Raw genomic sequence first — 19506 nt, 5'->3', positions numbered from 1 at the left:
ACTCTGCCCAGAGTCTGCTGGAGAGTCTCCCTCTCCCTCTCCTTCTGCCCACATCCCCCGCCCCCTGCTCACACCACTCGCTCTCTCTCTCTCTCCCTCCCTCTCTCTAAAATAAGATCTTTACGTAAAAAATATATTAAAGAGTATGTTTTTCCTTAAGTAAAAATTCTCCTTTAGGAAGGCTTAAGTCTTCATGAGTCAAACAATGAATTCAGATAAAATACCAAAACAGATTCCAGAAGATGAACAAGATCAAAGGAGTATATTGGAAGAGTAAAACCCACACCCTAAGGACAAAGGACATACACATACAAACAAAAATAACCCTTTGAAATCACAGCTGGAAATGTGTCTTCCTCTTGGCATCTCTGTTGAGAAGCCATGCCTTGGCTGTCGCACACATTAAAAAAATAACACACATCCCCACAAACACATCCAGATGTTCACGAATATTCATGATGTGCTTCCAATCTGGTTTGCGCTTGCCCTTGATTTATTTTTGATTAAGTTCCACCAGCTTCTGCTGGGGCCCATGAGATGGATAGCACTGCCGTAGCACAAATTTAGAGAATCTTCGCATGGTAAATAATTGCAGAAAGTCTCTCAAACTATCCCTTATAAATAAATGATTTGTGCACAAAGCTCAGAACAGCCAGACATGGAGAAACTGGCTTAGTCCTGAGCCTGAACTCGAATGTCATTGCTGTAGTTGATAAATTAAACCTCCATGTCTACTACCCAGGCTGTTACGTCAGAGTTAAAAAAAAGAAAGAAAAAAGCTAGAAACTACTGTTCTCTTTTGAGTAGTATAATGGGACATGAAAGGAAATGGAGATGCATTTTCCAAAGCCACCAAATTAGTTTGTGTCCTTCCAGATACCCAAATGGTTGAAAAGCCAGAAGCCTGACAGGATCAGCTGCGTTGAAGATATCAGCTCAACATTGTACCATCTTGCTTTCTTCTACTTAAAATAAAATTCCTACAACTTCCAAATTGAAGGAAAGGCAGCTCCGGATTAATGAAAAAAAATTATATATATGTGTATATATATATACACACACATACATACACATACATACTGCTGAAATGGGTGTAATGATGTGTTTTTTTTTAAAGTAGGCTCCACACCCAGCTTGGATCCTAACACAGTGCTTAAACTCAAGACCCGGAAATCAAGACCTGAGTCAGCTGCTTAACCAACTGAACCACCCAGGCTCCCCTGTGATGTTTTTCTTAGAAGAAGAGGCTCAGATCAATATGATGTGGGAAACAGAGGCACAAGGAAATGCAGATAAAACTTAACGTCCTTATAACCTGCAGCCCATTGGCAAATCCTTGAGGTGGGCAGCGTGTAACCTTCCTCCAGGAAGCTCCTAACCACCTTCCTGTTAATGCTTTCCTGGAGGGAAAAACAACCCCTTTGACAAAGATAGGCCTCAGACATCCCTAGAGTCTTCTTTAGCATTTGAAATTCCTTTTGGAATGTCCCTTATCTTTACTCCCCCCCAACTCCAAATTATATAATCACTTGCTCCTCACAATCCCAGATCAGTAGGCAGCAGGCAGCAGCCTCTTTCTGCCCATGGATTCTGCCCATGGATTCTGCCCACAGGTCTTGGCCCCTTGACTTAAAATTCGTTCTTGACCATACGCTCTGGACCTCACCAACATTTCAAAACTACATCAAATATACAGGGCCCAAGCCTCTCTGTCCTCACTCAGGCCGGTATAGTGGAACTACATTGAGACTGGTCTAAAGTCCGGACCAACGGGTTAGGAGGCTAAGGGCCACTGTGCATGGCGACACCAGCAAAGGCTCCTGGTTTGGCCCCAGGTGACTCCCTGTCTGGGCCCTGTCCCTGTCTAATCTCATTTCAGACCCCCAACACTAAACAGAGCCTAGAAGGACAGGTGGGCCGCTTGGCCTGAGATACTCAGTCTTCACCAGAGGCCTTAAATTTAGACCTTTGATGATGACATCATTATAGGCATTATAGATCCAGCCACAAAACCCACTCAGGCCCTGAAAATAAACATGCATCACACTCCTTTACATTGTGTCTGAAGGCAAGACCATACTGCCGCTAGCATGCTACAAATTCACACGTTTAAACAGCCAATAATTCCCTTGGCATATGCACAAATAAATTACATGGCACTCTCCCATGTTAAAAGTGCTTATGTGTTAAATGTAAACATATGGATGCCACTACAGTTTTGGGGACCTGATGCTGACATCCCAGGGCTCCAGCAAGGCACATGGCGGGTGCGGTGGGGGGGGGGCACGGTGTTCGCTCCACTATGAAACGTCCAGATTCCAAAAACAGGAATGCTCCTTTCCCCTCCCAAAGGCTGGCCACACCCTCCCAAACCCAGATTCTACCATCAAAGTGGCCTCACTGACTTGAATTCCTTGGCTTTTTGCCCCAGTTACCGCCAATGTGGTTAACATTTAGGAATCCTCTGTTGTATGTAAATGAAAACAACCACGAAGCTCAGACTTCTTTCCCTCTCTGGCAAACATTTTTATTCTGAGTAAGATGCTATTTTGGTTTTTAACCCCCTAGGTATATTGTGTTTTATAAAATGCAAAAAAAACAAAACAGTAATTTCTCAATGCTCAGGAGCAAAAAAAGAAGCTGATGCCATTGAACCTTATTTGAAAGACCTGATGAAGACCTCCCGCCTTGTAGACGCTTATATCACATATGACGCACCTAAACTGTTCTCAAATTATACAAGAGTCGACCGAGGTTTCTAAGTGTAAAAGGACAGATGCAAAACTAAATGACAAGCGGCCCAGGATGCCGAGATCCAATCTGGCAGCCGAGAGATCGGTTCCTGCCCATCCGTGTTAGCGCGGTGCAGTGCACAAAAACGCTGACTAAATTGCTACTGGGCATCGGACGATAAATGCGACTTTGTCTGAGAGGAGCCAGAGCAGAGAACTGTATCACCATGGGGCTTAAGACACAATGCCTCAGTGTATTTTGTCATCAAGTATGTGAATCGCGCAGCAGAGCGTAGCTCAGACCCAACGTCTAATGCCCACTGTTTTTGCCTTCAATCTGCAAATCACCAGTAGCTCCAAGCTGGCAAGCCCTATCCTTGAAGACAAAATGAAACCAAACAAAAACAAATGCTTTTCAGAGCAACGGTTGGGCTTTAGCAATGGAATATCTAAACTCGGGACACTCTGCCACACAGATCACACTGCCGTCCTTTGCAAGAGAGAATACGGGTCCAAGGAGAACATTTGCCTTCTGAGCTTCCACACTCCTGGGGCGGGCCGCATTCCCTCCGGACACCTGCAGCCTGTTCATGCAGGTGGGGGCGACCTCGCCTTCCCTCATCACTTCCTGGAATCCTCAGGCAGCACAGGAAACCTGCTTTCCATGTGTTTTGCTGTCTCTAGCAAGTAACAAAAGAGAAGTCGATAAAACAACACACCCCACTCTCTCCCGTTCCCAGACAGAGTTTGGACTAAGTCTGCCCGTGTGGAACCACAAGTTCACCTTGACCCAGCAGCCAGCTGTTGCAAAATGGCAATTATTTTTGTTTTGTCTTGTGAACGGTGATGAATCAGAACATCCTATCTTTCTGTATCATTAATAATCCAAGGACCTGAGAAAGCAGACCATGCATATTTTTCTCCACATCATTTAGATCTTAGGTTTCAGCCACAGTAAACTTCGTGTAATTGCCTTAAAGGCCACATTTTTCTCTCCTAATTTTTGACCTTTGCAAAAACTGGAACCTCTGCCTTAAGTTCTTCTGCACTGTCCACCCCACTCCAAAATCAAGTTAACCTTCTACATCTTTAATGAGTGGGCCTGGGTATCAACTCTCGCAGGAAGTCTTTTCTGACTTTCCTACCCTGGGCCAGGGGCTCTTCCCTGTACCCCAGCATAGCATTTTTATTATCTGTTTACTTGTCTAATGCCCCCAACTAACCTGTGACCTCTTTGTGGATGGGGAAAACATCTTTTACTGGTCTTTCTAGAAAGGCAAAATCTCAGATATAGGTTAATGTTCATAAATTATTTAAAAATAATTATATAATAAATGAACTCAACATATACTAATCACACACCTCTTACACACCATGCACTGTTCCCTATGTTGGGATGCAGAAGTGACCAAAACAGACCAACAAAAATCCCTGAACTCAACACGGATTTGCCAGGAAGGGACTGAGGGAACTTGGCGGGGTTGTTAACTATGTCCTGTATCATGCTAGAGTGTGCATGGCATGGATACATTCTCTTGACAAAATCATACAGCTGAGAACTGTACATTTCAATATGCAAAAAGAACTCTGCAAAAACAACGATAATCAAGTGGGCACGGGGAGTAAGGGTAACATAAGGATGTTGAAATGCTAACAACTGTAGAAGCTGGGTAAGAGGCACGGAAGTTTATTACAATATGCTGTTTATGTATGTTTAATATCAAAAAGCTAAATAACCTGTGTACTCCTATGAATACATATTAATGAAGCATGAGTAATGGATAGTCTTCAGTGGTACCAGAATGGTTTTGAACTAGGAATAGAAAGGAAAGAAAAGAAATGAACAGTTACAGGCATTCATCATGATGTGCAAGGTGCTTTATAGCAATTTTCTCACTTAATCCTCACAATACCTTTATGGGATATTTTTACCCCCACTGTATAGATGGGAAAGCTGAGGCTGAGGGAGGTTATCCAACTTGCCAGGTAAACACAACAGCCACATCCAGGCCCCGAGTCCAACAGGGTTTCCCTTTGCTGCTGCACCAAGTGGCGGTGGGGGCTAGGACTCCCACTGGGGCCGGGGCAGTGCAGTCTGAAGAAGGGCTGAGAAGAACCTCTAGTCATGACAGATCCCACTCTTCATGCCTCTAATGAGGCCAGAATTACATCCGAAGAGGTTAGACTATTAAAATTTCAAGGAACGGGGCACCTGGGTGGCTCAGTCATTAAATGTCTGCCTTTGGCTGAGGTCATGATCCCCAGGTTCCCTGGAATCGAGTCCCACATCAGGTTCCCTGCTCCACAGGAAGCTGGCTTCTCCCTCTCCCACATCCCTCTGCTGTGTTCCCTCTCTCGGTGTGTCTCTCTCTGTCATATAAATAAATAAAATCTTTTAAAAATTTTTTTTTAAATTTCAAGGAACAATAATTACACCCCAGAACTCTTCCTATACCATTAGCAACAGCTGTGACGTCACATCTGTCTGTTATAATATGCGATATTTTCACTTACACCCCTGGTCCCTGAAGACCTGCGTTGAGTCTCCACCTGGGCTCCCATTTCCTGGTGCACACGTAGAGGGGATCACGACTAGCACAGAGCTCAAGCTGGGCTTGGGCTGACATTTGTCAATAGGGTCCCCCTGTAAGTAAGGAACTCCTCCGTCATGGCTGTATTGCACCGACAACCACACACACTTGTTTTCTGTCCACACCCAGACAGACTCAAAACCTCACAGATGCTGAGGAAGCTGATATGGCCAGTCATAATTGCCCACCTTGCCTGTGTCCCTCTCCTGGTCGCTGTGTCACTTTGACAGATGTCGGACTTAGCATCACTAGAGATGGGCCCATTATGGACTTGGAAAGCTGTATCATTTCCAAATGCAGACTTGCCCAGCCAAAATAACAGGCAGTGCTCAGGGACGTGCCAAATGTGTGGAAATATGGGCAGCTTCCCTGCTGTTCACAAGCACTCATGTCCCAGTCCCCAACAGAGGCAAAGGCTCGGGTCCAGACACACTGTTCCTTTAGGGCCTGTTTGGTGCTAAATAAAAACTCTCCATAGTTATAAATTTGAATCATAATCCCTGTTTATACTATTGAACGTTCACCCATCTGTACTCTCTGTTGCCTTCATCTAAACTAATCGGCCCCGCAAACACTTTATCAAAGAAGTGCTTTATGCTAGTAGGGAGCCGGGTGATTAGGTCCTGGAAAAGTAGCTTGATATTCAGTCCAGAAAGTTAATTACTAACATAATTATCAAAACCTTATATTTTTCAGGGTTAAGTCAAGCATCGCTGACTAAATGGGCAGGGTGCCTTTTTGGTTGGTTGGTTCTCTGGTTGACATGTAATTAGCTCTTAAAGACAACGCATTTCTTGACTTTTAAAGCCAAACACAAATATCCAGATACCTATTCTATCTATAGAACATTCCCCCAATTGCCAAAATTCACCAAGAGAATCTGAAATGAAATGAAGTCATAAACTGACTCAACCCATAGTTCAAAACTCTGTATTCAAGGCTGTCTCTGAATGATTTTTCTACAGCAGACACAACAAACTTAATGCTACTTTTTTCTGTATAAAAGGCAGAGAACCTGGGGGGCTCAGTAGGTTAAGCATCAGACTCTTAATTTCTGCTCAGATTGTGATCTCAGGGTCATGAGCTCAAGCCCCATGTCTAGCTCTGAGCTGTGTGGAGCCTGCTTAGGATTCTACCCAACCCCTACTCCCTCTACTCCCCCAGTCTCCCCACTCTAGCTGTCGTGTTCTCTTGCTAGGGGGAAAAAAAAAAAGCTGTACGCTTCCACTGTACTCCTCTTACTGCTTTTGGTGGATTATTTCTTTTCCAAACCACCTCAATTCAGCTTTCACTGGACTGCTTATGGACACCAAAAGGAGTATAATGTTGCAGGTCCTCAGACACAAAGCTGCTCCAACAGTAAAATGGGGAAGAAGTTTGTCTACTTGTCTGAAAGTGGAATAATATGCAATAAAATAATGAAAAATAACATAACATAAAGTAAAATAATGCAATAAAAGAAGCATCATGGACTGAAAGTTTCAGCTTCTCAAGAAAATGAACTCTCTCTCTGTGATGAGCTAACCACCATAGGACAGAACTTGCAATATGTTGCCAGTATTGCATAGGTGGCCTGAAAGAATGATAGATGACCTTAAAGCATATCTTACACAGACTTCTAGACTCTCCTGAACTATGTGAATGACATATGGGACACATGACATCTAACCTGGCATTTAGCAGTTCAAGAGCTCCCCTTGACCTTTCCAACTTGCCTGGAATTTCATAGAAAGGACTCTGAATATGCCCATCTGGGATCTCACTTTTTTCATGAACTACTGTTTAAAGGATGAACAAAGTTTCCAGCCTGGCTCGAATGAGCTCCCATCAATTTTACCCACCACCACATTCCTGTACCTTGGATGAGAACTAATTAAGCTCATGTGGTGGTTTTTTTTTCCCCCAGACTGTCTTTTGCAGCTCTGGAACAGAGCACACCAAATTAAGCCCTTCTGTCTAAATGGGAAGAAGTTATTTATCCCACTGCCAAGCAGGCTTTCTTTCCTACGCAGATGCTGCCTTCCAAGGTTCCTAAACACCTTGCGGTGGTGATGGTAACCCCAACTCAACCAGCTAGACTTCTGGGAGAGCAACTGCATCAAGGATCACGCACCAATCCATAGCAACCATTTCCTTGCAAGGCAAAATATCCAAAGAAGCCACAAAGTATGCTACCAGACTATCATTCAAGGTCAAAATTACAATATCCAAGAGTTAAGTTGTTCAGCGGCAACCTTGCCCCCCACCAAAAAGGGGGGGGGTGGGGATTTAAGTCCTTTTTCATTAACAATGTCCCATTAAAAGAACCTAATTAATTTCAGCGGCATCTTCTGCCACACGAGGTTACTTCTGTTGAAAAGGAAGAAGCAACCCTGCCATTCGCACAGGCCAGAGGACAAAGTCATAGGAAAGATGCCCTGGGCAATGATGATGCCCACACGCCCGCCTGGGCGCCGATGTCAGGCTCCAGGATGACAGCTCTCAGCCCCCAACTGATGCTTCTCAGCTCAATCAACTCAACTGTAATAACTCCCACCACTGCCGACTGCTCAGAAAGCAAACAAAAAGGAAAGAGAATCAGTAAGTATCTGATAGTCATGATACACTGTTACTCCTGACCTGAAGAATCTTCACTTAGGCTGAGTTAAGGAAAGAAATTAAAGTCCACAGGAATACCAGAGTCTCACTATAGAAGTGAAGAACGTTCACTTGCAGAAAACAGAGGTGCCTAAACTAGCTGGTGGGTCTGTTATGTTAAGAGGTGCTTTATAACAGAAAAGGAGTTATTAATAAATGAATTCTTTGTTCCGAGTTTCTTAATTATTGCTTTTTCTTTAATGCCTACCCTAAGTAAATTTATGGAAATTAAATAAATAAATAAATAAATAAAGACTTGATTGAATCAGCAGTTTTCAAACTGTTTTGCAAGGCAGAGAGACTCTTTTTTTTTTTTTTTGAAGATTTTATTTATTTATTTGACAGACAGAGATCACAAGTAGGCAGAAAGGCAGGGAGAGCGAGAAGAGGAAGCAGGCTCCCTGCCAAGGAGGAAGCCCGACTCCAGGCTTGATCCCAGGACCCTGGGATCATGACCTGAGCTGAAGGCAGGGGCTTTAACCCACTGAGCCACCCAGGTGCCCCTAAAGGCAGAGAGACTCTTATTCAAAACAGATCCATGTGGCCCTTCCTCCCTCACCAATATATAAAAGGTGGTCAAAAAGGATTTGGTCTGGATGAGGAGACATTCCAGAAGGGGTCATGAGGTCAGCCTAGTGAAATAAAACAATGTGAAAAGCACTGAACTAGAATGGATCCAAATAGAATATATGATTAAAATTTAAGTTAACAAGCACAGAAACATCAATAAGATTTTTTGTACCAAATGCACAACATGGAAACATTAGCACACATATGGATTACAAAGAGAGACCTAAGCTATTTATTTACTATTTATCACATGCAAGTTCAAATGCAGCATTAATCCAAAATGGTCTTCATGAAACAGCCAAATGAATTTCAACCCCTGAGTATAAGGACAGAGCCATGAAAAATGGTGATTATGAAGGTCTTAATGACATGTAAGAACTATAATAAAATATTAAGTAAAAAAGCAAGAATTATATTGTTGATGTAAAAATGCCCAGAAAAACACTGAGCAGGGATCTGCTAAAATACCAACACAGTAACTACCAAGTGAGAAATTAGGGTGGTTACTGGCTTCTTCAAATTCTATTTTGTTTAAGGAAGGAAGGGAGAAAAGAAGGCAGGAAAAATCTAACCTAGACATTCTTTGGGCTCAGAGGCCATAAAAATGTAGTGTACACTGGCCAACAGTGAAAACACTTGTCACTTAAGTTAAAACATAAAATTCAGTCTTTCCATGACTATAAAGATTGGGTCGTGCCATCTCAGCCAACACCCAATTCATCTGATGGCCACAGAGCTAGATGATTCAGCCTCTGGGATCTGACCTTTGTACCCGGATCTAGCACCGCAGCTTACAGAGGGATGCTCCAGGCACAACCAGGACCGCTAGAAGGCCTGGAGGGCATGCGGGATCAGGGGCAGGACACGGAGCAGCCCGGCAGGCCAGAAGCATATTCCCAGACCCACCCACTCACCACATCCAGGTCCTGGGAAACCCGCCGCTTCCGGAGCTCCTCCATCCTCTCACACACATCGGAGAAACAGGTGTTGTAATAATCTGCATACTGCTGTGCCAGGTCATCGATGTTTCCCAGCGAGCCGTCCTGGGGCGAGGAGAGTAGGAGGAAGACACAGGAAGAGAACAAAGGCAGTCAGTCCACCTGCAAAAATACCAACCGCTTCCCGTCCCCACTCTCCATGTATTTTCCCTAGTCACGGCTGGTATTCATTATGCTGTGAGCATGCGCCGGGCTAACTTTCATACGTGACACCTCTTAACCCTCAGGCTACCGGCTGAACGCCCCACCTGTTCCTCACTGTGCACAGAGTAGGTCACCGAAGCTGAGCGACCACCCAAGGGTTCCAAGGCTAACAAGCAGAGAATCCAAGCCTCCAGCCCAGGAGTGCCTGGTGCTGAGGCCATGGTCTTGAACTCACACCTTTGCCTGCCTGGCAGGGCTCAGAAACCCTTAGGGGAGCACCTGCCGAGAAGGTGCAGGGGAGAGGCTCCCTAAGGCCCGATCAGTGGCTGTACCAGAACCTCCTGGGAAGATCCTGAGAAATTCTGCTACCAGGACCACCGCATTCCCAGAAATTCTCAGGAGAACCAGAGAACTGAGGATCCATGAGGGATGCTGCGTCTGAGACACACCTGTGCCACGCCCTCCTGGGAGACCCTTGAAAAGAGCACCCTATCCGTTCAGTTATTCCAAGAAATAGAAAAAACATGCACAGGTTACCAGTTTACCTAGAGGAAAGCCGTCTGTGGCCTGAGCCACTGCTCTGGACCCCACCCTCCTGGGTCTGCACTCAGCTCTGCGACCGCTAACAGCTCTCAGCCAGAGGCGGGTTTCCTAATCTCCGGTAACTCTGGAGCACTGAGTACCTATGGCGCAGTGAGAACTAATGAAGGAACACAGTCCACCTGGCCCACAGGACTATTAGCTCCTAATATTCACTACAAGATAATGTTTCAGACTATAGTCTTCCCTTTGGGGAGTTGATGCCCAAATGCACGTCTGAACACATTCACGAGGCCAAATGCTGCCTACATTTGTAAATTATGCCATTTGTTCTGTTCATTCATTCATTCATTCAGAGAAACATTTCCCCTCCCCTTTTTACCTCCCAACCTGTCCTTTCTTTGGTATGAATAAATGGCGCTACCAAGACAACCAAAGAAACACAACTCGGAGCAAGCCTAGAAGGTGCCCACACGTGCCAGCTTACAGAGCACAGTCCTGTCACATCACACACAGCAATGCTTGTCTAAACCCGCCAGACACAATCCAATGCAAGCAGGGCGGGGCGGGGGGATTCAGAGTTCACCCCCAAGGCTGTTTGCTGAAGACCTTCAGGCCTTATCAAGAGGCCTGGGTCAGAGCAATCTCTATCCCATATCTGTGCATTCATCAGTTTTATGCAACCAGCAGACAGGCGAAAAAGAAAGAAATTATTTCTTTTTTTTTTTTAGAGAAAAAAAAAAAAAAAACCCTCTTCCTTTTCCACCAGTAAAATGTTCTCCTTTGAGTTAATTGCCTCCAAATCCCAGTGCAGAGCTAGGGGCTCTTCCCTGAAGAAGGAAGAACTCTTCCAAGACCAATAAGTTGCTTGAGTTTGAACATGTCTGGGCAAAAGTCATTCCCATTCAGTCCACTGGTCCATCTGTCTATCTCAGACAACAGGCTGTAAGGACACAGTAGAGGAGCTGGGAGCCTAACCCCCTCTTCAGTAGGTTTACTGTCAAGTTTCCAATAGGGAAATATGACTAGTCAAGGTAAGAAATCCGCTGCTGGGCCTCTGAGGAAAGGTCCAGGGGTGGTCAGCCTGGTGGTCTTCGCTTGACTGCTGTCAAACTGCCTGGAACCAGAATCACAGGGGAGGAGGGAGGCCAGACCAGAGCATCTTAAGGTGATGCTCCTGCAATACAGCTTGATCAATCAAATTATGGTCCCACGGTTTGCCCTGACTCGCCTCAAATCAACCACACGAACCCTGTCCGTTTCCCCACTTTGTTCTGCCACGAACACAGCTACCAAAGTGACCTTGCTAAACAGAGCTGACCAGCTGTCCTTTCCCTGGGAATCACCCATGCTACCCTATCACCCGGTGACAAAATAAACCCCCAGCTTGCCAGCCTGGACCTCAGGGCCCTTCACTTTACCTCTGCTCCCCATCCCGCTGGGCTGAGGGAGGAGCTTGGGCCCCCAGACAGGGAGGCCCAGGGCAGCCAGAAGAGCAACCAGCAGCTTCCTAGAGTGACCGCTTTCCCTTCAGAGTGGTCCTCTCCCAGCCCACCAACCTCAGCCCCAGCACCAGGAGAAATGAGTCCTGAACGCTGGCTATTCCTGGCAGCCCAGGCTAGGAGAATGAGAGCTCAGGGCCCGCTGCGGTGAGAGCTTGAGTCCACAGCCTGGCCAGCTGTCTTCTGTCAACCTAGCATATCTGCTTATGCCCCAAAGAAACAAGTCCTCCGGGGCCCCCTCCTCTTCAAGACCCTTGGTTTCCTTAGTCCCTGCCCCTGGTATATACTGGAAAAGACCAAGGCACTCCCTTCAAAGTGTGCACTGGAAGGTGGGGGAACAGACTTGCAGCCACAGCACCCAAGAACCCCCTTCTCTGAGTGATTGTCTGGACCCGGCCACAGCCCACTGGGGTCCCCCACCGCTGGGGCGCCTGGCACCTCCTAAGCCTTTTAGAGTCATGTCAAGTCTCCTGAGAAGATGATGCTATCCTGTCTTCATCCAGAAACATCCACCTCCATCCATCCAGGGAGGGAAACATGCCTGCCACTTCTGACCAAATATAAAACCCACATCTTCTAATGCCTGAGTGCATCTGTGAGAGGCCTTACAGATTATAGCTGCACATCTTCCTATGGCTTGCTGTTCTTAAATGGAACTCAATCTCTCTCTCTCTCTCTCTCTCACACAGAGGCACTAAGAATTGTTCTGTTCTAGCCAAGCCGCTCCAATTTTGAATTCTGGCTTCTCAAAAATAACCAGCTGAACTCTACAACTTAACACAGTCAACTGTCTTCTTGGAAAATTAAGTCCACTCCAAAAAAATTCTTAATTATTTACATGGCTTTGTTCAAATTACCTTCTGTCCCCTTTTCCCAAGTAACACCTTCAAAACCAACTGTTTGCTTCTCAAGGTTCCAAGCTGTCGATCAAAGGTTTTCTGCTACTAGTGAGAAAGTTTAAGTCCCTCTTTCTCAGTCCAAATTACTCAATTCCCCAATAACTTGGGGACCTGGAAAACATTTCTGTTGCTCATAAGAAAAAAGGCAGCTGCTCAACTCAATGTGGGCCAGAGACAGCAAACGCTTCACACCCTGAAACGTGCTGCTTACCCACTCCTTACTCGGCGCTCAGCAGACAATAATTTAGACTAGAGTGGCACAGCTGCCTCTCTGTTTTCCCAAATCGCTTTCCAGATGTGCAAGAAGTCCCCCAAATTTCCATTTTCATCAGTTTTGATGACTTAAATGCCAAGAAAACCAAATGAATAAAAGAACATGTTTTGGGGTACCTGAGTGGCTCAGTCATTAAGTGTCTGCCCAGAGTCCTGGGATCAAGCCCTGTATCAGGATCCTCACTCAGTGGGAGGCCTGCTTCTCTGTCTCCCATTTCCCCTGCTTGTGTTCCCTCTCCCACTGTGTCCTCTATCCAGAAAAAAAAAAAAAGAAAGAAAGAAAGAAAAAAACTTAGAAGAACATGTTTCTAAAAAATAAGTCTTGTCTGCCATCCCTAGAAAGGAATCCCATTCATCTCCATCAAATGGAACCAATGAACAACCACAAGATGATTTTCTCTTTATCCTCTCAAAACCCATGTTCCTTCAGGACTACCTGGAAACCTCTGTACCATTTCTGTCCAACCTGTTCCTACTTGAGATAGCACAGACTTATTCAGTCAGAACCTTCACTTCTACCAGAAATGTTTGCAAAATCAGTCCACAGGGAATTTAAATAATGCAGCTGGCTGCTTAATAGCACCATATCTCCCGCATCTTTCCTTTGAGAACATGAAGTTCACATTTCACTCAACATTCAACAAGGCTGATGTCAAGAGGCACTGATGTTACAGAATAAACTTTAGACCATGACTTTAAACTCTCTCTAAATACACTGAAATAGATTCCTTTTAAAACTCTGTTTCTTTTAAGGTGTTCATTGTTTCTGCTCTAGAGTTATTACTTGCCTAATTTGTTTCACTTCTTTTTTTCCCCCTTTGGTTCCCATGCATCAGACTGAAGTATTATGGGTTCAAATTTAGGAACGGGGAAATCTTATTTCCTTAAAAGTTGTTTTTTTTTTAAGTAAATTGTGAAATTTTGTGCCCCATGATCTTTTTATAAGAATTTTCCCATTTTCATCTTAAAAAAAAAAAAAGACTCCATGCAAATTCAAGTTCTCCTTCCTTTTCTTATTATAAAACCAGGTCACAACATCCTTCCATAGGGCCATCTACTTCACTTGGTATAGCTTTAAATTAAATCTGTGGTCTCACTCCCAGTGGCAGGTCAAGGGAAAACAAATCTTGTGTAATCTTCCCATGAAGCTAAAGCATACATGTATACCAAACACTCCTCTTTTATACAACCAACATAAAGACAGAGAGATAAGGGGCATTTGTACCGAACAATTCACATCTGGTAGACTGCTGTTACAATTAAGGAGAAAAGAAACAGCACTGTTCTCTCAACAACTGATGTAACAGTATTTCTGATATTTACCCCAATGTATTTCTGTCTCTGGAGAAGTGAAAACTAAAAGTACTATGAAACAAAGCATTTGTATCATTAACTTCTGTTATTTTGCTCTTTTCTTTCCCAGATGTCATTTATGGTTCAGATATCTTGACAATCTTTAAGGGAGGAAAAAAGAGAAAAAGGAAAAAATCCTGAAAACACCAGGAAATACAATGTAATCTGTATAGTTATATGCAGATCACATGCAAATGAATGCAAATGAACTTGTAGTCCTGCTATTTTATGTATCTATAAAGACAGAGCCCAGAAGGAAAACTCAATGTGTTGCTCGTAATTCCCAACATTGAGGAGAAGAGAAGTCTCCTGACTCATTTATTTAGTGTGTCTCTTCCCTTTTGTCTATAATAATAAGTCCATATATATATATATTCCTTAATATAAATATACGTTATATTTACATTGCTTCCTATTGTTTTGTAGAGGGACAGAGCAATGCGTCAGTACATTGGTTCCCTACAAACTAAATCCACAGAAAGAAATCACTACACAACAACAAAGCCTGATTTCTTGAACGACTTCACAATGTGTTTTCATTCTTAATTAGCTTGTTTAAAGATTCTGAGGTGATAAACACTTTCAGCAACCTTTCAGGTGAAACTGCTACTACCATAAAAAAGACTTTAATTCTGGTTTCCTTGTTCAGCCTCACTGAATCCGTGAGATGCTGTTATAGGAATTATCTGTCTTCAGTGCCCGCGGTTGTTGATCATGCTGCTTCCAAGAATGAAGAAGCAGACCAGATGAAGAGTGGTGGGCAGCACAGCAAAGTTTATTGAGCAAGAGTATAAAGTGTCCAGAGAGTGAGGGGACCAAAGAGATTACCCCTAGAGTGTCTAATTTAGGGGGTTTGATGAGCTCTTTTGCAGAACTATCTTAAGCAATCAGGTGTGCTGAGTCCTGCCAATCAGGGCTCTGGTGACGTATCTGTGTACCTATTTGGTTAATGTCCACATACTGATATCAGTTCTTTTTCTTTTCTTTTTTTTTTTTGCTGACATCTGGCGGTTTATGTCTTAAGTGCCGCTTGCCTGTTGTAGGGACAAATGCTCTATAGTTAATTGTCTTATTTTAGGATGTTTTTGTAGAAGTCACTTCTATGAATGCTAGCGTGCTCCTGTCTCAACTGCAAAACCGGGTGTCACTGCTGTCCGATCTTAGCTGTTCTGACTGATGTGGGACACAGAGGCAGAAGAAAAATTATTAAATTTCCTTACCCACTGACAAGCCCTTAAAACAGGCAGAGTGGCACTACTCTAGGGACTCAACTACCTCCACCTTAAGGCTCTGCTAAGGGCAAAGGGCAATCCTAGCCTGACCGACCCCTACCCCCAACCAGGATCCTGTAAGTCTACTTTAACAATTCCCTTGGAAACTTCCTTTATCTCTAAACCCTCCAAGATACTATTGACAATCATTCCCAAGCACATGGCCCACTGCTATACATCTAAAGGGTCTCACAAAAAGGTGTTATTACTGGTGATGAATAACCTTTTTCCTAACAACAGCTAGCCCCTCAAGCTCCTGGAAACCTTGCTTCCAAAATTCCTTAGAGACTTATGCCATCCCTAACCCCCTCCCAACTTGCAAGCATATAATAGACCACTCCTCACAACCCTGGGGCAGCAGCTCTGCCTGCCCATGGGTCCTGTCCCCATGCTTTAATAAACCACCATTTTGCACCAAAGACATCTCAAGAATTCTTTTTTGTCTATCGGCTCCAAACTCTATGTCATTGAGCCTTATCTATATTCTAAGACTTCATCATTTGGTGAACATGAAGGGTCTTTGAGTCTTTACATCTGGACTCTGAGCTTTGGTGCAAAATTGGTAAGCTTTCTCTCTTCTTCCTTGACTCTCATTCCTGGGGCTTTTCAACAATATGGTCTTATTGGAACACTTTAATGTTGATTGCTCAGGCTGTATTCCTCTAGCCTGTGGCTACTCTACGGGAAGGAGAACGTCTGCCTTTTGGCTGGAAGTTAGTACCCTGGCCAGAATGGAAACTTGATGCCCTCTCTTTATTTCTGTTCTTTATACAAAGTTGTCTGTCTTGGGCACAGGACAGCCACCTAAGTCACCAGGACGGCTGCCAATCTTAAGACTCCTATGTGATGTTTCCTCCTGATTGATCTAATGTGATCCCCTCCACATTCCTGGTCTAGCCACTTCTGGCCATGGGACCTCCACGGGGAACCAGCTGAAACCAGTACCCGACTGAAATAAAACGCAACTGGGGACATTTATAAGGGAAGTTGGCTGTAAGGATCACATGTGTTGGAAAGTCGCTTAGACCATGATGGATTTCAGTCTTTAATGTTTCTTGTCAGTGTCCTCTACTAACTACTTAGAGCTACGAAATTGGGTAATTTCCCCTTGCAAAACTTTTCTAGTATTTTCCATGGGTTAAAATGGGAGAACAGTACACAAGCTTCAGGACAGAAAATGGCACGGCACAGAACGGTATTTTAGTCCATTCACCAGGCACCCATCAGCAGCCTAGGATGCGATGGGGTAGGGGAAGAGTGCCGGCATCCCTCCAGGGCCTTTTATGGCAGGAATGCCTTCCCAGGGAAGGCAGGATTGGGATCAACAGCGATGTCTTGTGTGAGGGACGCCTCCGGTTGCTTAGGACACAGGGGAACCTGACATATCCTGCGTGGGACACCACCCAGGAGTTGGGGGGGATTTGGTAATGGACCTTCTTTACTTTTCTGGGAGGATGGCCTCAGTAGGCTTCTTCGGTTCCCAAGGACTCTACCTTGGTGTGCCCTTTTAACCCACTGGAAACAAATTGCATTGTAAAACTTGGGAAAGGACTGAGCTCTTGTAACACTGCATGGCCTCAGTGGGATCTATCAGGTCTCCTCTGCAGGAAACAGGGCAAATGGACCTACGATACCTTCATTGCTCATACCTAGGCCTTCACTGCTCTACACCAAGACCCTGATCTAAGGGCCTTTTGCAAAATGTGTTTGCCCAAATGGGTCAGCTAGTAAACTGCCTGCTGACATATTGGATAATTATCTAAATAGGCCTTCTCCTAGTAAACCCAGGTTGCTGGAGGATACACAGGCCATCCCTAGCAAAGGGGACTCTGACTTTATCTATGTTCCTCCTAATAGATGTGGGGGCTTCTCCCTCACTCACTTCCCATGTTAATGGCTATAACTGGTGCCAACTGGGGTTAGTCTAACTCGGGATGGAGACTTTAAGGAATATTCCCATGCAGCTGCCAAAACTCCCTTTGTTTTGGGGAAATTCCTTGTCTTCTCTGGCCTGACATGGACTGCCTAACTTCTCCCCCACTTGTTCGTGGGAAAACGTGGCGTCTGCTCCTCTGTTGGCTGATGAGCTCTAAAACCGGGAAGCCTTTCTCTGCCTCCTAGCAGCACTTTGTTTCCTCTGTCTCCCTCGTCTCCTGTTTCTGCACCAACTTGAATGCAGCCTGCATGACTGGCCTCTACACCATCCCCGGTGCCTCCTGCACCACGGCTCCCTCTCTCTTCACGGTCAGGGAGCAAGAAGAACAGTCCCTGGACCTAACACCTCCCACTCCAGATCCCCCCACCCGTGTCTCAGGTAAACATTCCAAGTGGAGTGGGCCCAGGTGGAACGTAACTCAGTATTTGAAATAAGTTAAGTTTGTTGGTTTAATTAAGATAAACATGTCTTTTAAGTTATCAGCAATAAACATGAAACTTTTATTCTATCAAGGTTTACTAAAGGTCAAATAAGCTCATATTATCTGTTGCAATTTGTTAGCAAAAAGATGACTAGACTGATGGTTCATTGTCTGTCTTAAAGTTTTCATGGGTAATTGCTGAGATAGCTTTCAAAGTCTTTGGTAACCTGAAAGTTTAAAGTTTTGCTGGGATGACAAACAAAATTAAATTTCTTGGACATCTAGGTCTTTTCCAAATAGGATAAAGTGCTAAAGTACTGAATACTGGACGTAGGTTTGTGCTTTTGACTTCTTACTGCAAAGAAACTAAGAATATTTAAATCTGTTGGTAAACATGTTTTGTGCTTAACTGATTCATAAATTTGCCATCTAAAGAATTCTGTTGTAACAGTTCACAAATGGCTAACACTTAGCCATCACTAGATGTTAAGGTGTTTCTAAGAGTACAAAATTCTGCTAACTGTAACTATGACTGATGGAAATAAGGGAAACAACTCTATGTGGAAAAGTAGGAGATATGTAAGAAAGATATGAGGAATGGGAATGCATTTTGTTGAAGGAAAATAAGGTAATTTTGTCCTGAATGAGATGATTGTTTGGAAGGAAATGGCTTGGGACAAAACCTGAATGCAAAGGAAAGTTGTAGAAGGTTTGTGAAGGGAAATCTTTTGAATGGAATTTTAGGTATGGTCAGGACGGACAAAGATTGAAATGAATTCTAAAAAGACACTGGTATAGAAAGTCTGCTTTCTCTGTGTTCAAAAAAGACAAAGTTTTCTTAGATTAATTGATCCGCTGTTAAGAAGAAAATGTAAATATTTTTCTCTTTGACTACCCAGAAAAACCAGTTTCTATGTTTTGTTTTATCAGATCTTTAATATCCCTAATCCTATTTAGGCATGTGCTTTAAAAGGTTTTAACAAACTTCCTTAAGATTTAAATCTTGAACAAAGTCTTGACTAATTAGGCTTGCTTGTTTGGTATGTTACATTCTGGTTCTGGCTGTTAAAAGTGTTACATGTCAGTGCCTCGCAGGATAACTGAGTTTCCTTATCTATAGTGTCATAGCAAACTCTCATATCAGATCATTAACAATGTCTACTTCTGAGTTTTTTTGTCATTTATAATTGTTCTAATTCTCTTGTAAAATGACTTTTATTTTAAAGGAGATTCATATAAAGGACATTCAGGACAAATACAGTTATTGAATATATTAAACTGAAATGGGTAAGAATTTGCAGAACTAACTAAAGCTGCATTCAAACTAAACCAGAATTAGTAACATGGGACTAAATGAACTAAAAGATTATAGTGTTAGGTCTCTTATTTTAGACATTGCTGGTTCTCTAATGTTTGCTCTTCCAGACTAAGAAAAATTTTTCTTAAGATATCTGTGACTTACAGAGATGTAAAAATATTCATTTGTAAACAAATCATTCAACTTTTCTCTCTACTGAACCCTCTGAAACTCAAAAGGTCTCAGTAAGTATTCTTTCTTCCATGGCAACCAGTCATTTGCACAAGTGCAATATGAATTTGTTCTCCTTGTAACAGGACACCATTGGAAACATGGGTTATT

At 43.7% G+C, this 19506-nt stretch overlaps 1 protein-coding gene across 4 annotated transcripts in view; it reads right to left on the bottom strand.

The window, feature by feature from the left end:
• SASH1 (SAM and SH3 domain containing 1) overlaps positions 1 to 19506 on the bottom strand; it is a 315208-nt gene that overhangs the window by 137859 nt on the left and 157843 nt on the right. For all 4 annotated transcript variants that reach the window (XM_047732173.1, XM_047732172.1, XM_047732170.1 and 1 more), the window contains exon 2: positions 9445 to 9573. In XM_047732173.1, the coding sequence (XP_047588129.1) occupies positions 9445 to 9573 (129 nt within the window). The remainder of the gene's footprint in view (positions 1 to 9444; positions 9574 to 19506) is intronic.

The sequence above is a fragment of the Lutra lutra genome, chromosome 6, assembly GCF_902655055.1.
Source record: "Lutra lutra chromosome 6, mLutLut1.2, whole genome shotgun sequence".
Classification (NCBI taxonomy): domain Eukaryota; kingdom Metazoa; phylum Chordata; class Mammalia; order Carnivora; family Mustelidae; genus Lutra; species Lutra lutra.
The sequence above is the reverse complement of the archived record's forward strand: the minus strand, read 5'-3'. Positions and strand labels throughout refer to the sequence as shown.